Raw genomic sequence first — 23277 nt, 5'->3', positions numbered from 1 at the left:
GCCCGGCTCACTGGTTCCTTGGGAGACTAAATGAGATGGAGGGGTTGTGTAAAAAGAAGAAAAAAAGGAAGAAGAAAAAGAAAAAAATAAAGAAAGAAAGAAAGTAAAAGGTGCAGGCCGTGCATGGAAAATTGCATGTGCAGTCTTTTGGGTGTGGTGAGAATGAGGGGACGGAGAAACGTGGTATCTCGGCTTGTTTTGGTCGGATGCATCCTGTCTGTTCACCCGCATCTATCCTTTTTTTTTATGTGTGTTCGCGTGCGTGCTCCTTTCTCTTTCCCCTCCATACTCTCTCAGTACTCTCGTGTCGACTGTATGTCTCCTCTTACGCCTCGATCGTTTGCCGCCACTGCTCTTATGCCACGACAACATCGTGAAAGTGCAGACATTTGCTACAGTGGCGTATTTGCCGAGACCAAGCACACCATCTTTTCAGGACCCTCGTGCTCTTATAGGCAAAGACGTCCACCCCATTGCAGGAAACGCTGTTCCCGGGGTAGATGAAGCCCTATTCTCTCTAAAGTGACCCTGACAACCGACCCAATGCCAATGAACAGCAGCGGGGACACGAGTTGCCCAGATGGGTAGCTCGGCTCTTTGCGTGCTGTATATGCTCTTTGATGTAGTGTCTTGTCATTGCCAAGCAGGGCAGCAAAGGCATTGGTATCAAACTTCATCCTTGTGACCGAAGCCGCAGTGCAGGTCGCTGAAAGCGGCCAAGATCGCATAACCGCTGGTTTCGGAAACCGTCTGTGGCACTATTACACCACGTTTTCACATTTCGTTTTCAAACCGGGTGACATCTTGTGATATCCTTCCACAGCAGCCACAGTTGTTGTCACCATCAAGGGTCATCAGGAACATGCCAACCAGACGCGCAGAAACGCAATGTAGACGTGTCAATGTATGGCATGTGAGTTAGAAAATTGAAAGAAAGAAAAACACTGCAAAAAGGAAGGAGAAAAGCCACATGCAAATCAAAATGTGCTATACAAAAAAAAGATTTTGTTACCCAACGCCTGCAGGTGCCCGAATCACCTGCATATGCCTTTTGTGTCCCGCTTACGTCGTCCTTCGTTTCCCTAATTCCGCCATAGCCGCACCGCCTTGTCCTTGCTGCCGCTCGCGACACGCTGGCCATCGGGACTCCACTCCACCGCATACACCTCGTCCTCGTGGTGCGGCAGGTCCGCCGCCAGCTTGGCCGCCCGCACGTTCCACACTTTGACCGTCGCGTCCTTGGACGCCGTCACCAGCAGGCGCGAGTCGGCCGACCACGAGCACTGGTACACGGGCGCCACGTGGCCCCGCAACGTGCTGCTGAAACTGCCGTCGTGCGCCCGCCAGATCTTGGTGTGGTTGTCCCAGCTCGACGACGCCACAAAGAGGCCGTCGGGCGAGAACGTGACGTGGTTGATGGCCTTTTGGTGGCCCACCATGCGCGTCACGGGCTTCGTCTTGCTGGGGTCCCACAGGTACATGGTAAAGTCGTCCGACGCCGACACCAGCCGCTCGCCCTTCGTGCCGTGCGCGCCGGCCGCCTTCTCGTAGCGTGCGCGCGCCTTTTCGCGCTTCGCTTCGTCCGTCGTCGGGATGCCCTCGGCGCCGGCGGCGCCGCCGCCGCCCGTCAGGTGGTCAAAGTAGCCCGTCCGCAGCACAAAGTCCGTCGACAGCGCCAGGTGGTTGACCCAGTGGGCGTGTGCTTTGAGCTCGTGCACCAGCGTGCCGCGCGCCGCATCCCAGACGCGCACCGTCTTGTCGTGCGACGCGCTGTAGATGTAGCCCGCGCCGCCCCATTTCACGCAGCTCACGCTGCCCTTGTGGCCCGAGAGGACGTGCTGCACGGTGCCCGAGTTGGCTGCCCACACACGCACGGTGCCGTCCTTGCTGGCGCTCGCCAGCTGCAGCACGCCGTCTTGCATCGCGTGGTACGGTTCCCAGGCCAGAGCCAGCACGGGCTTGGAATGGCCGGTCAGCTCCTTGCCCACCACCAGACCGGTCTCCGGGTCCCACACAATCACGCTGCCGTCCATGCTGCACGTAGCCAGCCGCGTCCCGTCGGGCGACCAGGCGACGGCCAGCACCCAACCGCGGTGTTTCTTGAGCGTGAACTTGGGCGTGCCCGTCTCCGTGTCCCAGATGCGTGCCGTGTGGTCGCCGCTGCCGGTGGCCAGTAGCCGACTGGCGGCTGGACTGAAGGCAACTGCCAGTATCGACTGGCCGTGGCCAGGGATGCGGTGCGCCAGCCGTGTGACGCTCTGCACGCGGAAGACGGCCTGCGGCTCGGCGGCGAGCGTCAGCGTCGTCTCAAAGGGGTTGTCGATGCCGTGGCTGCGCAGCAGGGCATAGAGGTCGGTCGGGTACTGGTCGACGACGAGGGGTGTTTTCTTGTCGTCTTTTGCATCGGTGGCGTCGGTCGGGATGTGGATGCGGAAGCGGTAGGGCAGGAACTCGTCCTGGTCGCGGCCGAGCAGCGTGTTCAGGAGCAGCGACACATTCTTCTCCGAGGCATCGGCGATCGGCACCTCGACCACATCGGCCATCTGCTGGCCATCGGCGTCGATAAACCGTGCCTTGAACGAGCCGTGGTCTGGTGGCAGCAGTGCGTTGACATCCTGCTGCACCTTGGTCCGCGCGATCTCCTCGCGCCGCTGCCGCTTGGGCGGCGGTGGCACGAGCGTCGCCATTCGTGTGATTGCGTGTGCGTGTGCGTGCGAAGATGAGGGGTATACTAGATAAAAAGAGGGTATGACAAAGAGAGGAACTGGACAAAGCTGCGTTGGTGGCCAGAAAGTCTGCCCAGGTAAACAAGAGAGCAAGTCTACGGACGAATTTCAGGGTCGCTCTTGCCTACTGAACGAAACTTTTCCTTTTTTCGTTATCGGCTATCTTATCTTATCGCACGCCATATGTGCCCGCCCCACACAATTTTCCAGCGCCGTGTCAGTAAATTGTCCAGTAAAGTCAGCAGGAACAGCACATTGTTCTAGCCCTCTTTAGTTCACTTTAGCGCCCACTTTCAGATGCGCAATAATCCTTGGCCGTAACGATGAAGTCATTGCGCGTCGACGCATTTCCTCTCCAAGGCAGTCCAGCGCCAGGCGACAGTTAATTGAGGTCAGTCTGGAATCAGTGTACCGCGCGTCACTTCAGTGCTCCTAACAGAATGTGCAGTGTTGCTCCGTAGGTTACCTCCTGCGTCTGCCTCGCTCCTTCCTTCTGTTGATTTCGTGATTTATGTCATTTTATTCTGTCCGACTTTACCTATCCTTCGCTCCTTCATCCACGCGCACTTGCCCTTGTAGATAAGCTCGATCCAGGGGCATCTTACGCGGCGACAACACAAAACACGCTGTAATAAAACCACAAAGATGCCTTGGTAAACTGAGGGCCTGTGGCGCAGTGTTAGCTTATCCTTTAATTTTTCATTGTTAGCGCCTTGGCATGCTGTTCTAGTGGGTACCTGCCGCCGACACTGGCCAATCCAGGCGCCTTGCACCTGCCAACAGGGGCTCAAACAAAACCGGCTCGCCTGTCGTCACTCTGGAAGGCGCGATCTCTGTTGTTGTTTCGCCTATTGCTCCTTCTTCCAGCGTCGCCCCAGGCGGCCAGGCCGCTCGTCACTGCCGTTTTCGTCGCTTGTCTACGTCGTAATGCTTCCTATCGCGCCAAGCTGTTAGGCGGCTTGCCAAGATTGTCGTCACTGTGACTTTCATTTCTTCGCTCGCCACAGTCCAGTAACTGCCAGCGATTTCACCTTCGTTTTGCAGCCGACTTTCTTGTCCCGTTCTTGGTGGTCTTGTATCTCTTTAAAGTCGAGGCACATCCCGTTGACAAGCTTCTCTTGGCTGTTGGCATTCGTTTTCGTTTGGAACATTGACGTACCTAACGCCTTTTTTCCTCTTACCCCAGCATCGCCACAGATCTCGCATCGACTAAAAATAAAAATTCGCCGAGATCGACTCGACGCGTCTGAGTCGCGAAATTCTTGCGTCTCTACGAAATGCGTATGTCAACCACCCAATCCTCCCCTTCAGAGCCTCAATTGGGCACTGCTGACCTCGTAAAGACCGCATCCAATACTGGGCGCGGCAGAAAGCTCACGGTACGCCGCTCGTCGCCAGCACCAGGCGTACCAACACGGGCGTTGCGCGCACAACCTCGCGCGCACCGTCAAGTCAACCGACCCATGGACCGGGTGGCGTTGTATCAAATCAGATCCCCAGCGGCGATGCCGCCGCCGCTGGCAGCGTAATACCGCCGACCGAAAATGAAAAGAACGACAACACTGCAGCCGCCAATAGCGGCGCTACAAAACCAAACGTTGCCATGCGCTTCGTCTTGACCGTGAAAGACATCCTCTTTTCCAGCTATGTCAATGTCCTGCTCGTCTTTGTGCCCGTCGGCATCGCCGCGCACTTTGCCAAACTGTCAGCCGGCGTCGTCTTTGCCATGAACGCCATTGCCATCATCCCGTTGGCCGGTCTGCTGAGCCACGCGACCGAGAGCGTCGCCAGCCGTATGGGCGATACGGTCGGCGCGTTGATGAATGTGACGTTTGGCAACGCGGTCGAACTGATCATCTTCATGTACGTCACTGCCGTCCTCCCCTGTCTACGCTTTATAAGCCATACTGAGCTACCAGTCGACCATGCTAACCATCCACTGGCCACAGCATCGCGCTTGTAAAAGACGAGATCGAGATTGTCCAGGCGTCTCTTGTCGGTTCCATCCTGGCCAACCTGCTGCTCATTCTCGGCATGTGCTTCTTACTAGGTGGCCTCCGCTACCGCGAGCAGATCTACAACAGCACAGTCACGCAGATGAGCGCTTGCTTGCTCAGTTTGAGTGTCAGCAGCCTGCTGCTTCCCACCGCATTCCACGCCTCCTTCAGCAGCGCCACCAACGCCGACACAAAGGTGCTCGAGGTCAGCCGCGGCACCAGCGTCGTTCTCCTACTCGTGTACGTCCTGTACCTTGTTTTCCAGCTTAACTCGCATGCCTACATGTACGAGTCGACGCCCCGCCACATTGTCGAGCGCGAATCGCTCCCCGGCCCCGCCGCCAGCTACTTCAACTCGTCGTCGTCGTCTTCGTCTGAAACATCCTCCGACTCGTCTCATGGGGACTCGGATTCCGACGCGTCGCGTAGCACGGCCAAGCGTATCAAGCGCGCGATCAAGAAGGGCAGAAAGAAGATGCACAACCGCAGTGCTTCAACGGATGCCAATAGCGCGCCGACGTCGGCCCTCCCGCATAATGATGAAGTGGCGTCCGCCTCTGCCTCGGGCAGCACAACCGCCGGTGGCCCAAGCGACGCGGCCGAGGTACCTGTTATCGACAACGGCGTTGTCGCCGATGATGAGGACGATGAGGCCGCCGAAGAGAAGCCGCGCGACAAGAAGAAGCGCAAGCATCACAAGAAGAAGAAGGTGGCCGAGGCCAAGAGCGATGCTGCCCGTGCCGCCGAGGGAGACGACGATGTCAATGCCGTCCTCGCATCGAGCGGCATGGCAGCTTTGCCCGAATCGGGAGTGGGTGCGGGCGGCAGCGTCCGCCGCGTTGATTTTGCCTTGGGACCGGATGTCGAGGCCCAGACCGCGCCCCGGCCGCAGCCCTTCACTCTGCGTTGGCTGGCCAGACCGGGCGGCCTGACAAAAACACTGCCTGACAACGTGTTTCATGCGCGCGCGGGCGAGGCGCAGGCCAGCAGTAGCCGCAGCAACGCCCAACCGCTGTCGACGCCCGACGCCTTTGCGGCGTCGAATCAGGCCCGCCCGCAGCCCCAGCTGCGCCGCACGGCGTCCATGCCCGTTGAGACGCGCAGCTATCGCAACCAGCCCGGCGCGCTGCCGCCCATTGTTCCCGTCATGGTCAATCGCCGCACGTTTATGGCACCGGCGGCCGGTGACGGGGACGAGGACGACGAGGAAGAAGAGCCGCAGATCTCGCGCACGACGGCCGTCCTCCTCCTGCTCGTGTCGACCGGTCTCGTCGCGCTGTGTGCCGAGTTCATGGTGGGCTCCATCAACGAGGTCGTCAGCGGCAACTCGGGCATCTCCGAGGCCTTTATTGGTCTCATCCTGCTGCCGATTGTCGGCAACGCCGCCGAGCACGTCACCGGCGTCACGGTCGCCATGAAGAACAAGATGGACCTGGCCCTGGGTGTCGCCCTGGGCTCGTCCATCCAGATTGCCATTTTCGTCACGCCCGTTGTCGTCCTGCTAGGCTGGATCATGGGCAAGGACATGAGCCTCTACTTTACGCTGTTTGAGACGGTCAGCATGTTTGTCTCGGCCTTTATCGTCAACTTCCTTGTGCTCGACGGCCGCAGCAACTATCTCGAGGGCGCGCTGCTCTGTGCTGCCTATGTCATCATTGCCGTGGCCTCCTTCTTCTACCCGGGCAAGGGCGATGCCAACTCGCTGGGCGGCGGCACGGACAACGTGACCGAGTCTGTGACGGTGGAGGCGGCGAAGATGGCTGTGCGCGGTCTCGTGAGCCTCATGTGAGGTAAACGGGGACTCTGAATGCAGGCCAAGGAATAGAGTTGGCGTTCAATTGCGTTGTGTCCTTTACATGCTACAAGTAGCACCTCTGTTTCTGTATTTTCTACATTTTTTATTCCCAATTTTTTGTTGTTTCAACAATGATAGCGTGTGTTTTCAGGAAAGGAAAGATTCGGCGAGGACAAGAAAACGCAATACCCTGGCATAATAATGGAGTACAATAATTCGACAATTGTTTGTAACTATTCTTGCTTCTGGCCAAGAGAACGTCTGTCCATGTAATTTTTGTGTCACTGAATTCCCTGCAGAAAATAAAGTCAATGGATTCCAATAGCCACAATCTATCCCGGCTCAATGTCGAAGTGCAGCCTGTTTGGCGTCGCCCAAATGCCCCACCTACGCCACCCTACATAAGCACAGACACGAGTCCAGTTTCCATCAAGTAACATGACTGGCTCAGTGGTCTAGTGGTATGATTCGCGCTTCGGGAAAAGGTTGTCCTACCAAGGAATAGCCGGCCCTTCTGCTTAGCAGGAACATGTGCGAGGTCTCGGGTTCGATCCCCGACTGAGCCCAAATTAATTCTTCGGAATATGATTTGACAAATTGGTCTTCTTTTTGCTTTTTCTACCGTTTCTCTTTTCGTACATTCCTTTTATGTTCCCTACTTTTTTTTTTTCTTTTATGGTTCTGTTTCAGAGATTCTTAATTTACGCGAAAACTGTTGTTTTAAATTGGTTTTATTTTTTTTATTTTTTTCTTAAATTTTTTTTGTCTTTTTCCTTACTTGTCTAAACGTTGAAACAAAACAATAATAAAACAATAACAGACTAATAACCATTATTACTGCCTCATAGAGTAGCATGTTGACACGGTGAGACAACCCGACGAAGCCATACTACTTAAAAACAGGGAATGCACCTTGTGCTCACGTATTGCACATGGATGTACCTGCCTCTTTGGGACTTACACGACTGGCTGCGCCTGCCATGTAATACCTCACATCATTACCCATCGCTCCTTCCAGTTCGACACATTGCACCAACGGGGAACTTCTCTATTTTGTTACCCCTTTTCGTATCGTCTAAATCTGCCCCCTTTTTTCCCTTCGTTTCTCCTCCTTTCGTGAAAAAACAGCAACACCATGTACTCGGAAAAGACAGCGCATCGGGGCCTGGCTGGGTCATCCCAGCCGTCGGTCCGGTCATTCACAACACCGACAAGCTCGCGCTGGGCCGCCATCAACACACGAAATGCTCTGAACCCACCCAGTGCATACAATCCACCGAGCACGCTGCAGGGGCGAGGTACTGGCAGCGGCGTTGGCAGCGGCCGCGCATCCGGCACCATCAGCCGTCCAGGTGGTACTGACCAGCGCCCGCCCTTCCCTATCGGCCCGGATGAGAATCGTGGTGTTGTGTGCGCTGTCTGCGACTCCAACAATGTCAACCGCGCTGTCGGGCTCGCGTTTGTCAACGTCCCCATTGCCGAGGCAGTGCTCACTACCGTGGCTGATACACAGTACTACCAAGGAACTATCCACAAAATCCAAATGATGGAAGTCTCTCGCATTCTGATGCAGCCGACGCAGGCGTCCTCCGTCCAGTCGGGACTGGCTTTGCGGCCACACATTGAAGAAGAGCTGCGTGGCCTGCCTATTGTCGAGAGGGCCAAACCTGCCTGGTCTGCTGACGACGGGATGCTCGCTCTCCAGCGGGTGGCCTTTACTGAAGATCTTCCTTCTCTCGAAGTTGCTGTCAAGGACAACTTCCACCTGCTTTGCGCCTTTTCAGCGGTAAGAACCAGATGTGATTCAGTGCACGAATTATATGCACAAGCTAACTTCCGTAGGCGATGAAATTTCTCACGGACGACATGGGAATCGACTTTGATGACCACTCTGTGCGCATCAAATACCAGCCTCCTAGTGATGCCATGATGATAAGTCTGCCAACGATTCGGTCCCTGGAACTAATCCAGAATGCCATCAATAGCCGCTCAAAAGACTGCCTGTATGGCCTCCTGAACCGTACGACGACGCCAATGGGGTCGCGAGTCCTACGAAGTAACATTCTGCAGCCATCAACACTTGCAGCCGTTCTAAACCCGCGTTACGAGGCTGTGGGAGAGCTGGCGCACAAGGACGGTCTGCTTGACAAAGTTGTAGAAGGTATGAAAGCCAAAGTGTGTGCTTCGATCGGATACGTTCGCTGATATATGCTTTAGCACTTCAAAAGTTGAAGCCTCTCGGTGATGTGGAACGGCTCTTGACAAAGGTGACCAAGATTTACAAAACAATCATGCCATATGTCTGTCAAACCAACTAACAAAGTATTCTCAGCTTGTTATTCTGCCAAAAGACGGCTCCATATACGAATCTGAGCAGGCGATCAACAACATCCTCAAGCTCAAGGCATTCTTGACAGCCATACCCCAAGTCTTCGAGTCTCTCTCCGACGTCTCATGCGATCTACTGCTGGAAATACGCAGCAATTGTCTTCCAGCTCGAGCAGACAGAATCCTGGGGATTATTGGGGACACAATCGACCGGGACGCCGCATATGCTACCAAGCCACTGGAGTTACGAAACCAAAGGGTTCATACAGTCAAGGTTTGTAAAAGCTGCACGCTGCAATGTGACATGTGACATGTACTGACGGGACTCTAGCCTGAGATCTCGGTCAGTCTTGACATTCAAAGAAAACTCTATGAAGACTTTAGCAGAAAGATTCACGATTACGTGAATGATCTGGAGGGTAAGTACCTTTTGATCCTTTGAAGCTTTGTACCTACGCTTACAAAACATTCTAGACGAGATTCGTGTCAAAGTTGCGCTCAAATACACAGCTACAAGAAAATTCTACCTTAAAGTCAACGCAAAGGACTTTGGCCCGCAAGGTCCACCGCCTGTGTTGGTGAATACCAAACCGGTCAAGGGTGCTATCGAGTGTCAGACACTGAAGCTCATAGGTTACAATGAGCGCATAAACGAGGCTGTTCATAGAGCCATAGTCGAGAGTGACGAGGTCATCAAAAGCCTGCTCTCCCAGATCCGACCGCGAGTCTCAACGCTCTTCAAATACTGCGAATGCATTGCGCTTCTCGACCTCCTGGCTTCCTTCGCGACGTCCACTAGGACGTACACATACAAGCGGCCATTGATTCACACCGATTCATACGCTCTTGTTGGTGGTCGGCATCCGATTCTGGACTCGGTATGATGGCATTCAGCTTCTACATGTACAAGGGGAAGGTACTGACGTTACCATAGCGCGGCCACAATAAATGCATCCCCAACGACTATTTTGTCACCGAAGAGACCCGCTTTCAGATCATTACGGGCCAAAACATGAGCGGCAAGAGCACATATATACGGTCCATCGCAATGCTGCAAATCATGGCTCAAATTGGCTGCTACATTCCCGCCGAATCTGTTCGTATTCCAATCATGCAAAGCCTTTTTGCTCGTGTATCAACAGACGATACCATGGAACAGAACCAGTCGACCTTCTCGATCGAGATGCGAGAAATGGCATTCATTCTCAGGTGTGTTTTGTCCATCGTATAGGCGCCTCTCTCTACCTCCCAATCACTAACTCATGCGATAGAAACGTCAACAACAAGAGTTTGGTGATTGTCGACGAGCTGGGACGCTCCACCAGTACGCAAGATGGGTTAGCCATTGCAGCAGCTATGTCCGAAGCACTTCTTCAGAGCAATGCAACTGTGTACTTTGCTACGCATTTTTCCGAGCTGGCCAAGGCGCTGGCGATCAACATTGGGGTCGTGAACCGCCACTTGAGAACAGTGACCGAATACTCAGAGTCGGCTACCCATGTTCCCGTCATGAACATGCTATACCGCGTGGCCGAGGGACCTGAGCCAGAGGTGAGCTACGGCATCGCTTTGGCTAAAGCAGTGGGCTTCCCAGCGACGTTTATTGCCCATGCCGAGAAAGTAGCCGCCGAGCTACGTGCGGAGGCACAGGCTAGCAAGCGTGACCGGCAAGAGATGGAAGAGGCCAAGCGGCGCAAGCTCGTGGCGAATCTCGTTCGACAACTAAAGCTTGCATACGTGAGCGACGCCGGTGACGAAGAGCTCGCGGAGTATCTGACGCAGATCTACGACGACTTCTGTGCTAGGATGATTGGCTCAATCGATGACGAAGATGCAATCGTCGAGGAGGACGGTAACGAGAATGAATGCGACGACGACGGAGACGGAGAGCATAATGGGGCAGAGGAAAACATGGCAAGAGTGGCCCGCAAGGGACAATATGCAGTCAGGAAACCCAGCGATTTGGGCTTGTTTGGCGGCGGCACTGACGACGATGTTGACGATGTTGACGATGTTGACGATGACTACGATGACTTATACCGGCCGGGAAGCGCTGCCAACGCCATTGTGATTGAAGATGACGAGGAATTTGATGAAGACCACATGAGCGATATGGAGGACATTGGGAACGACTCTGACGAAGAAATGTACTAATATTTTAGACTGTTACGCTTCACAAGCTATCATAGACGCACCAGTTACTGTAATTTCGTCAATTATGTAAACAACGTATGGACAGTGACAGAACAGTATGTATAGTGTTAATGTAGAAAAAACGGAAAATGGAAATGGAAAGCAGCATTCTATGTGGTATATCGACACAGCGAAATAGGGCTAGTCATGAAAAGAGCGTCGTAAATAGTGCAGTGGGCTCACAAAGTAGGTACATGGCAAGACAAAAAAGGAGAACAAGTTAAACAGGAGAATTATAAGGAAAGCAGACAATAGGAAAGGTTGGGATAGAAGATTGGAGCAAAGGGTTCAGCAAGCCGGCTATGAGTTATTAACAGTGCCACTTGCAGCCTCGCCGCCCGACGGGGGCGTATTGGCATCACGCCAGATGTGTGTGTCGCCTAGACTAAACGAGCTGGACGCGCTGCGGCGGCTGCGGGACGAATCCTCTCCGTTGGCTGCGGAGGGCTGCGACAGACCCGACGGCCCAGGCGCGTCAGGGCCTCCACCTCCACCTCCACGGAGGATGCCATCTATGTAGTTGATGTTGTCGTCGTCGGCATCTGCGTCATCGCTGTCGCCATTGACAAACACCTCATCGTCGGGGTGCGGCTCGTAGGGCGGCGGGTCCTTGTAGATCCACGGCTGCACGAGCGGCACAACCAAGCTGGGGTTGACGAAGCGCGAGCCCCTGTCGCGGTTCTCGTCGAGGGTGCTCGTGCGGCGGCGGCGCCAGGTCCGGCGGCGTCGTGCAAAGGTCTGGTTGCCGAGGCCGTTGTGCACATCCTCGTCGCTCAGCGGCGACGCATCGCCGTCGCGCCGAACGCTAAGCAGCGCGATGTTGTGTGTCAGGGGCTCAAAGTGGCCCCGCCAGAAGTACATGTACCACACCGTGAAGAAGAAGAGCGGGAGCACCAGCGTCGCCTGGACGTACGCCTTGTTGGCGCCGAGGTACCCCGACATGGTGAGGTGGAAGACGGCAAGGCCCAGCAGAATGCGGTAGCAGATGATGCGCCAGGCACCGCCGGTCGCGTGCTGCGGCTGGTCCATGGCGTACAGCAGCTGGTACTTGTAGGTGGTGTAGCCAAGCACAAAGTACACAAAGCCCAATAGGAGAACCAGAAAGCCCCGCGGCATGACGCTGTAGACGAGGCACAGGATAAACACAAGCAGCGCGGTCGGCAGGAAGAAGCCGTACGAAAAGATGGGCGGCGTGCTGATCTGGGCACGGTCGCGCGGCGTCTTGGCGCCCAAGCGGTTGATTGGGTACTGGGCAACGGAGCCGAACTCGAGAAGGCGCAGCGGGAACAGGCCAAGGGCCTGCAGCATGACGAAGTTGAGGTAGAATACATTGAGGCGCTGCACCTCGCGTGCCAGCGCATAGGCGACGTACGTGGTGTCGTGCAGGCTGTCCCGGAGCACGGTCCAGAAGCGCGTGGCGGTGCCGAAGACGGTGAAGACGAGGAAAATGTTGAAGAAGGTGAAGAAGAAGTTCTTGGAAATCAGGGACAGCTCGACGTCGCCCTGGCTCAGCATGCCCTGGCGGTTGGACAGGTACTCGTACAGGTAGGGCACGGCCACGTTGAGCAGCGAGACGACGGCCGTTGGCAGACCAGTCTGCACCAGTGCCTTGGTCACGTCATGCTGCGACAGCTGCTCGGCCAGCTTCGGTGCCCACTTCTGGATGGTGCAGAGACTGAGAAGCGACGCGAGGGAGGCAACGGGGATCAGCCATACAATGGAGAGCACGGTGATGAAGATGGTAATGATCCAGGCGCGCGAGCGACGGACCGTGCGGGAGGCGTAGGTGTTGGGCCAGATGACGTCAGACGGCGCGGGCGCGAAACGAGCGAGCAGCTCACCGGGCCGCGGGTCAAGCACGGCCTGGATGGCCATCTGGCACGCGGCCACGGAGTCCATTGTGACAAAGGCCAGATCGGTGGCGTCGTAGTGCTGGCGGCGAGCAGCACGAATCTTCTCGTCGAGGCGGCGCAGGCGCTCCTCGTAGTAGTCGATCGCGTCAGTGTATCGGTAGCGCATACGGAGAGGGCCGTACCAGATGCGGACTTGCGGACGATTCCGTTCGAGCGCTGCCCGGGCGGCATCGGTGGCAATGTCGTCATTGGCATCACCGTTGTCGTCGTCGTCGTCGTCGTTTTCACCGTTTTCCGGGAGAAGACTGTCGCCCTCGTTGGCCGGAATCTCTGCATTTTCTCTCCCGCCCAGGGCCGCTTCTTCGTCGATCTCTGCCACGTCGTTTTGATTCCCGGCCTGGCTGGCCGCCTGTTGTTGCCGCCGCGGCCGCTGCCGCCGCCACTGGATCTTCGCTACCGGCTGCGCAAGGTAGACGCTCCATGTCTCCTCGAGCTTCTGGAGGACTCTTCCACGCTCCGCAACGAGGGCATCGAGCGGGCCCCATTTGCGGCACAAGGTCACGCTCTCCACGCGTCCAATCTCGAGCTTCTCGATGAGGGCCTTGATCTTGTCCTCGGCACGAAACTCGCTCGGAATGCCCGACAGCCGGAACGTGCGGTCGGTGATGGTGGCCTGGGAGCCGAGATACTCCTGGCGGACCTTGATGACGCGGAAGGTCTCGGACCGCATGAAGTAGTAGGTGAGGCCGGTAAAGAAGTAGATGAAAACGAGGTAGGCCCAGAGGTGGCCCTTTTCGCGGTTCCACGAGTCGTCCTCGTCCGGGTCGTCGACGACGGCTCCGTAGCTGGAGGCGACCGGATTGGGGACGTCGAAAATGCCGCCGAGGGACCCAGACTGCGTCTTGGGCTTGGAAAGGAAGTGCTGGTTGATCGGCTCGAGCACGACGGCGGCGAAGAAGAACATAATGGCAAACAGCTTGATGCTCATCTTGAAGAAGGCCAGGAACACAAAGGCATCGAGGCCCGCCGATGCCAGCACCTGGTCCTCTGATATGCGCAGCAGCGCCGGCAGCCAGCCGAAAAACGAGTCCGGGAGAACGGGCAGCGCAGACACGAGATCGGGGTGCCGCCGACGGCGTGCGTCATACAGCGACTTCCATCGCGGACGCATCAGGCAGAAGCCAAACAGAGCAACGATGCCAAGGCCAAACGAGATGACGGCCTGGACCTGGGTGTCCTTGTTGCCGGGCGAGACATAGCTGTCGCTGGGGCAGTCGGTCGAGTTGCCACCGACGCCGTCGTCGCGTGGGAGGAAGCGGTGGAGCGAGTTCATTGTGTTGAGTGGATGGACGAGGGCGCTGTGTGCGCGGGTGTGACAGGGCCGCCGCGTCCCATGTCTTTCGGAAAAGGGCGTCGTGAAAAGAAGAGATAACGAGAGGGGTTGTCGTTGGAAGGGAGCAAAGCGACAGGGGAAATGAAGCTTTGAAGGCGCGCAGGCACGATGGAGTAAACAAAAGTGGGTCTATGACGGATCTTGAGCGGGAAGGAGCTTAGTGGTTTCCCAGGCGAGCCAGGCTTTGGGCGTCCTCTGGCCATCCTGAAAACTGGCTGTGTGGATGCCTGAAAATTTAGGCTATAAGTTCTGTATGCACGACCTACCTTTCCGCCTCTACGCGTCGTGGTCTGTCCGCAAGTATCATCAGTTTCGGCTGCAATCGGTCGCACCTGCGCACTTTTACGATGCTCCTGCCTCATTTTGCGACCTATTGCAGGAAGGAACGGTTTCCTGCACAGCCGTCGCGGATTGGCCCATTTTGGTGCTCTGTGCCACGTTTATGACGGCCGAGGAAGGTGCAAACGGCGCGACGCACAGAGCAAACGACGCGCGCCTTCCGTAGATGACCAACAACCTGCTGGAGCTGGGCAACCAAAAGGGGCAAGTAGGCTTGTCCGGGATGGAGTCGTATTTGTTTTGAGTGCAATGGCTCTTCTGGTCTTTATTCTTTCTTCTTCATCTTCTACGGACTCGCTGCTCTTAGCTGTCGATTCTTCCAGGAAGACAGGCCGTTGCCCATGATGGCTCTGAAGTACTGCTCGATAAGCAAGGACGGCTCCTACAAGTACCGCTTCGGAGCGTTTCGATTTCCCAGGGTTATTCCGAGACACATTCGCAACCACATCGAGACCAAACTGATTGGGCACAGTGGCATTGACAAGAGAAGCATCGATAACGACAGCGAAGGCCTGGCCGACGGTGGTGGACCGACCAGCACGTTGGCAGCCATCGCGACCGACAATCTCATCCTTCTCTTTCGCATCTTGATATTCTACCGAGAAGCGTCACACCGCGACGGCTTCTACAATGCTGTGGGAGACGACCTTGGCGGTTGGCCTGGTCACATTGTGGAGGAGACGCAGTCCGTCTTTGTCGAAGGCAGGCGACTGTTTCTTCAGCGGTTCTCGAGAACTGATTACGTTTTGCCCACGTCTGTGGAGATTCTTTGCTCCCTTGTGGACGAGTGGATCGGTTTCCAGTCCACAGCTCAACGGCCCACTGCCAATGTCACGGCCTCCTGGGGCCGGCTCCGCGATACCTGGCGCAGTCGGTACAAGTCCAACCCAGGCAGCCTTCTCGTTGCAAGCCCGCCACAGGTCGCGCCAGACACAACACCCGCGTCTTTGTCATATGCAAGCAGTGAATCAGGTGGCGAGGTATTGCGGATGGGAGCTGTGTCAGTGCCAAAACAAGAGGTCAGTCCTGTTGTACGGGCATGGGTCAGTGCTCTTGCCGGCGCACACGATTGCAAACACCAAGAAAGAACTGCCGCAAGAGTTACGTGTTGTGATGGGGGGTCTGACAGTGTTGCCCAGGACCAAGCTTATGTATCCGGGCCGTCGCAGACGCCGGTGTCAAAGCAGGCCCTGGTATGGCCACCAGAAATTCCAGTGCATGCTTCACGTCTGTGCCAGATACGTGATAACGCACGTTCGGCCAAGCGTGACCGCTCCCCCTCGCCGGTGCGGGACTGCGCACTGGACGCGATGCATTCTTCTCAGAAAAATGGGAACACAGCATCACAAAGTGCCAGGCCTTTGGAAAATCCCAATGTGTCAGCAAGCACTACGGGCTGCGCAGTCACCTCTGGGGCGCTTACAACGCGCTCAAGCCCCATAATGGGGAATCCTAGCCTTCCTATAGCTGTTCCCCGTACCTCGAATACCAGCATCACATCTTCCCTGGCCAATTCCAACGTCACTACGGACTCCATCGACGCTCTATTTGGCATCGGCCGAAAAGGCCCCGATCCGTCCGCAACAGCTGGCAATGCTATGGACGCGATTGCCAATCATCCGATGGGAACGTCTGACAACAGTGCGACAAGTCCTGTGAACAACGTCCTTGGTTCAAAAAGTACAAACACTGCGTCGACTCTGGCAGGGGATGAGGCCCTAGGAAGGGCAGGAGTATCGGACCTGACTCCTCCAACATCAAGTGGCCCACCGGTGTACAAAGCTCGCAGAACGCCATCCGACTCTGCTTGGCACAGAGAGGGACGGAGCAACGCAGAGTTGGCGCGCCAGATCAAGCCCGAGGTACCAAACTGCGTCGGTGCTTTGACGTCAGCTGCGATTGCTTCCGCTCTCGCACCTCTACACATTCCCGCAGGTGCTGTCTCGCCAACGCTGTCGGTTTCGTCTGCCTCGAGTTCAATGTTCGTGACAAAGTACCCTGAGATAATCGAGTCGGAACGTGAAGAAAATGGCTCGGCAGTTGGTAGCATCGGCAGCAACACAAACAACAACAAAAAGAACGATCCCAGTGAGCGAAACAATGGTGCTGTCGGAGCCGCTCGGGATGCCAGTGTGGGCTCCACGGCAAAAAGCCAAGGCAGTGGCTTTAGCAAGGTTCCGGACCAATTCATCCTGCCGGACTATTTGAGAATAAAACAGGACGGTCCGCTAGGTAGCCCGGGCCACAAAGCAAATGCTTCGGAGTCTGGAATCAACCAAGGCAAGAAGCACGCCCGAAGCTCAAGCACCGGCGCCGATGACGACCCGCCGGGTGGAATTCTAGAGCGGCCTCGGAAGCGTGTATCGTTCGGGTCGGTTAGTTACACCAACCCGGAGCATCAGCCGCTGTCCCCGGCTCAGAGTGCTCAAACAAAGCGGAAATCATCTCTGTTCACGTCAGCCGCCCCAGCAGCACAATCTACACCAAAAAAGGCGCCAGCGCTGCCCGCTCAGGATCCTCCTCCTACACGGCGTGCAAGCGAGCCGTCGCCGTCCAAGACACTTGGTGGCTCTGCCAGTCTACCCTCCAAGGCTTCACCGACTCCGATCAAAGTAAATGACGGCAGCGATAAACTTGCAAACAGACCAGTGGCCAAGCGTGAGGCTCCAGCCAGTGAGGTGGTTCCGGACAAGGTGCCTAGAACTGCTGTGGTACACTCACCGACCAAGTTTCATAGACTGTTCACCGGACAATCTCCGATAAAGTCCCGGGCGGCAGTGGCCAAAGTTTTGGCTGCGCCTGTGAAATATCAAGTGGTACCGCCGAAACCCCAGGCCGCACCAGCGAAGCCACCGTGCGGCCCGACTCATCCCCCGCCGTCGCTACCACCCAAGCCACCAGTGGCCCAGATCAAAACGCAGCCCACCCCGGCTATGTCACAGAAGCCTCCAAGAAAAGATGTGCCGGCAAAGCCCGAGGCAATTCCAGCCAAGAAACAGACATCACCGGTCAAGACTCTATCATCGCCGACCAAAAAGGTCCTGCAAAGCAAGAATGCAGTGCCGGCCAAGGCTGGCGATGCGATGCCAGCCCCAGTAGTATCTAAGCCTCGCGTGCAGAAGAACAACGATACCAGGCCTGTTCTAAGTGACCTGAGCCTCCGCGAGCCGGCCACGCCTCAGCCTCAGAATCCGGCCTCTTCCGAGGTTAGTGAGGCAGAACGCCGTGCCGAGCAAGCGCAGGCGGTTATCGAGTTCATCAAAGCTCAGACGGCGGCACAGCTGGGCTGCCTACAGCCTCTCCTCAAGTCAGGTGGCGCGGACAATAACATGCTCCAGTGCAACCTTGAGATGATTAGAGCGCAGCTGGATGCGCTGGGCTATGCATCGCGTGCAGCTCTGGATAGGATCCAAGCACGGAAGCACGAGCGACGCAAAGAGAACGAGGCTGTTGCGGGAGCCTGATTGTGTGGTCCCGTGGGTGAAGAATTTGCATTGGACCTTTGGAGTTTTCTTGAGATTATTTTGCAATGCAAGCAGTCGGGGCGGTTGTGTGTTATAGTCGCAGTTTTGCCGCAAGGTTTAGTTTGGTCATTTCTTTCTTGTTTTTGTCATGGACATGCTGTCGTTCGATTGTTTCATGAGAAGACGGGTTGTGTACGTTAGTTTGAATTTATTATACAAATCGTTGACGGATAATGAATGGGAGACTTACCGAAGACGTCTACATATAATGTTAGTTTAACAAGTCATACCCAACGAATAACGGGGCAATGGCTCAGTTGGGAGAGCGTCAGACTGAAGTTCCACTTCTGTCATTCGATTAATCTGAAGGTCCTCGGTTCGATCCCGAGTTGCCCCACGTTTTTCTGCTCTTTTGATGGTCTGTTTGTCCAGTCAACTAGTTAAAGGCAAAATTATAACATCTCGTGCTTTTTTTTATTATATTCCTAATCTTCTTAAATATTTTTAGAAGTAGAAACAAAGGGCTGTCAACTTTACGCGTTGTTTTGGTATTATTCATTTCAGTACTCCGTGTTACTGACACAATAAAATTATCTTTCGTACTCGATGCAGCATACGGACTCTGCTCTCCCGGACCGGACAAAGCTGTCTTTTTTTTTAAAACAAAAAGAAAGAAAGAACGCAAGAAAGAAAGAAAATCATTATGGCACGAGACTTGTATCAGTTATGTCATAAAGTCGAACCGTTGAAGTTTTCTCTCAATTTCTAGCGCAACATCTCGCAACTCCTCGGCTCGGAAGGCACGCCCGGCGAATCCCCGACTAAGCGGCGAGGACTTACGAGCAAGCGCATGGGGCATTATGGCATGCGGCGTTACAGCGCAATTACGCTGAATTACAGCGTACTTATTCGCCGATTCGCTGCCGGCGGGTTTAAGTGCGCAAGTGAAAGGGGAAGGTGCGTGCATACGGCACGATGACGGAAGGCACCAAACAAACAACACAAGAAGTAAATCTGGGGAAGGGCCGTCCTTGCCGTGTCAGCAGAAAAGGTCAGCGACTGATTCGATACTTAAGCAGCCCAGTTCTCCTCGTCTTTGCCTCTCACGAGATAATTCACGACACACGAAGGACGGATACATCGTCGACATAACAGACCACTAATATGACACTATTGCGTGCCTTTTGCCGCGCTCCCCTGCGAACAGCCACGCCGATAGCGGGCCTTACTGTTCCGCCACCCACAACGGCGTTCACACAATCTCGATTCTTCTCAGCGACATCCGCCACGATGTCTACCTCCAAAGACGGCAAAGACGGCACGGACTGGTCGGCCGACCAGTATCTCAAGTTCAATGACGAGCGCACGCGCGCTGTCCACGACCTGGTCCACCGTGTGCCCCTACCGGGCGGCCGGTTCCCCCTGTCCGACAAGAAGGGCGACACGCCCCTCCGGATCATTGACCTTGGCTGCGGCCCGGGCAACTCGACGGCTGTCCTGGCCGACCGCTTCCCCGGCGCGCAGCTGTCGGGCGTCGACTCGTCGCCCAACATGATTGCCAAGGCGCGCGCGACCCTGCCCGGCGTGGACTTTGGCCTGGCCGACCTGCGCACGTATGCGCCGGCGCCCGGTGCGGCCGACTTGCTGCTGGCCAACGCCGTGTTCCAGTGGCTCAGCCTCGCCGAGCGCCTGCCGACGGTGCTGCGCCTGTTTGCGGCGCTGCCGTCGGGCGGCGTGTTTGCGTACCAGGTGCCCGACAACAAGTCGGAGCCCACGCACCAGGCGATGCGCGAGGTGGCCCGCGGCGAGGCGCCGGGCACGTCGCCGTCGGACCCGTGGGTGGCGACGCTGCGCGGGCTGCACGACCGCGACCCGATCGAGACGCCCGAGCAGATTTACGACGCGCTGATCCCACACAGCCAGAGCGTGGACGTGTGGCACACGGTGTACAACCATGTGCTGGCGGGCGGCCCCAAGGACATTGTCGAGTGGGTGCGGGGGACGGGCCTGCAGCCGTGGGTGAATGCGCTGCCGGACGAGGCGACCAAGCAGGCGTTTGTGGCAGCATACGAGCGGCGGCTCGGCGAGCTGTACGACCGGCGGGTGGACAACAGTGTCATCATTCGCTACCCGCGGCTGTTTGTCGTGGCAGTCAAGAAGTAAAAGTAGGTGACGACGCAGAGAGTACATAATGGAACGAATAGAAACATAAGCGTTCGTTTTTGTATAGTACGGATCCATCTACACAGGCAGAGTACGGTAAGGAACGAGAGAGTAACAAACGGCAAAACAAGTAGGTGAAAAAATGGCAACGAGTAGAAACATAACCCCCCTAAGACGCCGCTGGTATGATCATTTACCGCTCCCACAGAAAACGAGAGTCGCAGGAGATGAAAAGCACAAGACGAAACGCAACAGCAGACGGGCCAATGCAGAGTCCCTCAAAACGACTCTGGCCAATCAGAAATGTCAGGGGACATTGGCACCTAGGCAGCCTCCTCCTTCACCGGCGTGTCCGTCGCGGTTTTCTCGTCTGATGTGGCTGCCGGAGCGGCCGTCTCTGCCTTGCTGCTGTTGGCAGTGGTTGCTGCCGCCTCCTTCTTGTCTTCGCTCGCGGCCTTGTCCTTGGCCTCTGCAGCCTTGGTATCGGCCTCGCCGTCCTTCTTTGCGTCAGCTCCGGCGCCAGCGCCACCATCCTTCTTCTCCGCTGCGGCTGCATCGGCCTCTTTATTGTCGCCGTTCTCCTTAGAGGCCGGAGCCGGTGTGTCGGCGGCAGCCAAGGCAGAAGCGTCAGCGGCCGTATCGTCTTTCTTGCTCTTTGCAGGCTCGTCAGTGACAGGGGCCGACTCGGCCGCAGGGGCAGCAGCAGCATCGGTTGCGTCCTTTGCGTTGTCGGCCTTGGATGCTGTCTCCTTTGCGTCCTTGGTGGCCTTGGCATCGGCAGCAGCCGGCTTGTCGCTCTCGTCCTTGGCAGCAGCCGCCTCCTTGTCCTTGGCAGTGGCCTCGGTGGTGTCGGCGGTCGTCGGCGCGTCCTTGCCAGCGGCATCGGCCTGGCCCTCGGCGGCATCGGCAGCAGGTGCTGTGGATTCAGCCTCTGCGGCAGGACCAGCAGCGTCGGCGGCGGCGTCTGTCATCTCCACATCACCGCTGTCGTCTTTCTTCCCAGACGCAACAGCAGCCGCCGCGGCAGCGGAGGCATCTGCCTCGCCATTCTCTTTTGCGGCCGGCTTGGCAGCCGTCTTTTTCTCAGCCTCGTCCCCAGCGGGTGTCTTGGTATCGCTCTCCTTGGAGCCTGATGGCGGCGAGGCCTTACCCTCGGCCGTGTTACCAGTGGCAGAAGCGGCCTTATCCTCAGTTGTGTTGCCTGTGGCAGGAGTGGTGTCAACGTCCTCCATTGCTACATCGCCGTTGTTCTGGTTCGCCTTGGGGGTCTCTGCCGACGACGCAAGAACCGCAGCAGCAGCCGACGCGGCGTCGGCCTCGTTCTTGGCTGCCTTCTCCTCGGCGTCTGCAATTATGTCGGCATCCGGAATCTCCACATCGCCGTCCTCGCCGGCCGCCGCCTTGCCAATGCCGTTTGTCGGCGTCATGGCCCCGCTGTCGACCTCATAGTCCGCATGCGGGTTGCGGTAGTCCATGATGGAGCGCCGCGGCGGGCCATCGTAGTTGACGCCGTTGGCGCGTGCCAAGTCCTCGTCGTCGCTCTCGTCGAACTCGTCCGTCCGCGCGCGGTTCTTCTCCCATTGGCGCTGGGTCACGCGCGCGTCCTTGTTCTCGTCCTCGTCGAGGTCGTCCAGCTCGGCCTCCTCCTCGTCCGTGATGCCCATGGATTGCCGAGGAATGTCCTGCATCTGAACCGAGGGCACGGGGGCCGTCTTCTTGAGGTTCTCGATGACGGCAATCTTGATCTTCTCGAGGTACTCATAGTTGTTGGCGTTTTCCATATTCGACGACCGCACATCCAGCTCGTAGTCGGGGCCGTAGTATTCGTAGTATTCGTTGTACGGCAGCACCGCGTCCATCTCGACGCCCACCAGACGGCCCGTCTCATAGGCCCACGTCCGCGCCACGTTGCGCATCGTGTAGCCGCCGCCGCCCAGCACGAGCGTCGGCAGGTTGAAGCTGCGCACAAAGTCGACGCAGTTGGAGTGGCCACGCATGCTCAAGTTGAAGCAGCCGAGGCGGTCGCCGGAGAGCGAGTCGCCGCCGCACTGCAGCACAACGGCGTCGGGCTGGTAGTACTTCATGACGGCGTCGATGACGGGCTCGAAGATGGTCTTGTACGACGTGTCGTCGATGCCGTCGCGCAGCGGGAAGTTGACGGCGTAGTTCTTGCCCGTGCCAATGCCAATGTCGCGCAGCTCGCCGGTGCCCGGGAAGTACTCGCCGTACTTGTGGAACGACACGGTCATGACGCGGTCGGTGGTGTAAAAGGCCTCCTCGACGCCGTCGCCGTGGTGCACGTCGATGTCAATGTACAGCACGCGCTTGTTGAAGCGCAGCAGCTCGATGATGGCGAGCACAATGTCGTTGACGTAGCAGAAGCCGCTAGCTTCGCTCTTCTTGGCGTGATGCAGGCCGCCGGCCCAGTTCACGGCAATGTCGCACTTGTTGCGATTGAGACGGGCGGCGCCCTCCATACTGCCGCCAGCACTGATGCCGCAAAACTCAAACAGGCCGTCGAACACGGGACAGTCGTCGCCGACATTGTACTTGCTCTGCTCGCGCTGATAGCTGTCCATGTTGTCCGGCGTGACCTTTTGCAAAAAGTCAATGTACTCGTCGGTGTGGAACTGGGTCATCTCCATAAAGACGGCGGGTTTGGCGCGCTGTGTGAAGAGACCGTTAGCGGGTGAAATACAAGACAGTGAGGCCAGAGGAGGCATGATGGGCAGGCGGCACGCACGTAGACTTCCAGAAACTTGTAGACGCCATAGTTCATGACCAGGCTGTGCGCCAGCCGGATACGGTGCGGCTTCATGGGGTGGCCCGTGACATAGGCATAGTTGCCAATGTCGGAATCGTAAAAGTACGCCACACGCTTCTTGTCGTTGTGCACGACATCGTACAGCGGCCGCGAGCGGTCGACACCAGCAGCGTCGGTGACCATCGTGAGAGAGGAAGGAAGAAGGTTGAGGAGGTCGACAAGGTCGACGGGGTTGTGGAGGCTGAGGAGGTCGAGGAGATCG

The 23277-nt window shown here is 56.7% G+C and overlaps 8 protein-coding genes and 2 non-coding genes across 10 annotated transcripts; 7 read left to right on the top strand and 3 right to left on the bottom strand.

The window, feature by feature from the left end:
- Positions 1–1082: 1082 nt before the first annotated feature.
- On the bottom strand, positions 1083–2687 carry SPBR_01618 (ribosome assembly protein 4; the record flags this gene model as incomplete). Its single annotated transcript, XM_040759928.1, has 1 exon — positions 1083–2687. The coding sequence occupies one exon, from the start codon at positions 2685–2687 to the stop codon at positions 1083–1085; it is 1605 nt and encodes a 534-aa protein (XP_040619958.1).
- Positions 2688–4003: 1316 nt separating this feature from the next.
- Positions 4004–6512, top strand: SPBR_01365 (Ca2+:H+ antiporter; the record flags this gene model as incomplete). Its single annotated transcript, XM_040759676.1, has 3 exons — positions 4004–4007; positions 4070–4589; positions 4676–6512. 3 exons carry the CDS (start codon positions 4004–4006, stop codon positions 6510–6512), a joined length of 2361 nt encoding a protein of 786 aa, XP_040619957.1.
- A 450-nt stretch (positions 6513–6962) lies between these two features.
- On the top strand, positions 6963–7084 carry SPBR_09516. The gene has a single exon. It is a non-coding gene; the product is annotated as a tRNA-Pro (tRNA).
- Positions 7085–7653: 569 nt separating this feature from the next.
- On the top strand, positions 7654–11000 carry SPBR_01258 (uncharacterized protein; the record flags this gene model as incomplete). Its single annotated transcript, XM_040759569.1, has 8 exons — positions 7654–8304; positions 8361–8679; positions 8870–9120; positions 9178–9265; positions 9321–9724; positions 9781–9942; positions 10006–10055; positions 10118–11000. The coding sequence occupies 8 exons, from the start codon at positions 7654–7656 to the stop codon at positions 10998–11000; spliced, it is 2808 nt and encodes a 935-aa protein (XP_040619956.1).
- A 339-nt stretch (positions 11001–11339) lies between these two features.
- Positions 11340–14225, bottom strand: SPBR_01308 (uncharacterized protein; the record flags this gene model as incomplete). Its single annotated transcript, XM_040759619.1, has 1 exon — positions 11340–14225. One exon carries the CDS (start codon positions 14223–14225, stop codon positions 11340–11342), a length of 2886 nt encoding a protein of 961 aa, XP_040619955.1.
- A 743-nt stretch (positions 14226–14968) lies between these two features.
- On the top strand, positions 14969–15591 carry SPBR_02052 (uncharacterized protein; the record flags this gene model as incomplete). The annotated part of the gene is made up of 2 exons (XM_040760361.1): positions 14969–15494; positions 15545–15591. The coding sequence occupies 2 exons, from the start codon at positions 14969–14971 to the stop codon at positions 15589–15591; spliced, it is 573 nt and encodes a 190-aa protein (XP_040619954.1).
- Positions 15592–16066: 475 nt separating this feature from the next.
- Positions 16067–18088, top strand: SPBR_01458 (uncharacterized protein; the record flags this gene model as incomplete). The annotated part of the gene is made up of 1 exon (XM_040759769.1): positions 16067–18088. One exon carries the CDS (start codon positions 16067–16069, stop codon positions 18086–18088), a length of 2022 nt encoding a protein of 673 aa, XP_040619953.1.
- A 302-nt stretch (positions 18089–18390) lies between these two features.
- On the top strand, positions 18391–18485 carry SPBR_09517. The gene has a single exon. It is a non-coding gene; the product is annotated as a tRNA-Phe (tRNA).
- An 893-nt stretch (positions 18486–19378) lies between these two features.
- On the top strand, positions 19379–20251 carry SPBR_01957 (trans-aconitate 2-methyltransferase; the record flags this gene model as incomplete). The annotated part of the gene is made up of 1 exon (XM_040760266.1): positions 19379–20251. One exon carries the CDS (start codon positions 19379–19381, stop codon positions 20249–20251), a length of 873 nt encoding a protein of 290 aa, XP_040619952.1.
- Positions 20252–20574: 323 nt separating this feature from the next.
- On the bottom strand, positions 20575–23198 carry SPBR_01348 (histone deacetylase 1/2; the record flags this gene model as incomplete). The annotated part of the gene is made up of 2 exons (XM_040759659.1): positions 20575–22917; positions 22995–23198. The coding sequence occupies 2 exons, from the start codon at positions 23196–23198 to the stop codon at positions 20575–20577; spliced, it is 2547 nt and encodes an 848-aa protein (XP_040619951.1).
- Positions 23199–23277: the final 79 nt, after the last annotated feature.

Source organism: Sporothrix brasiliensis (assembly GCF_000820605.1).
Source record: "Sporothrix brasiliensis 5110 chromosome Unknown Cont18, whole genome shotgun sequence".
Classification (NCBI taxonomy): Eukaryota; Fungi; Ascomycota; class Sordariomycetes; order Ophiostomatales; family Ophiostomataceae; genus Sporothrix; species Sporothrix brasiliensis.
The sequence above is the reverse complement of the archived record's forward strand: the minus strand, read 5'-3'. Positions and strand labels throughout refer to the sequence as shown.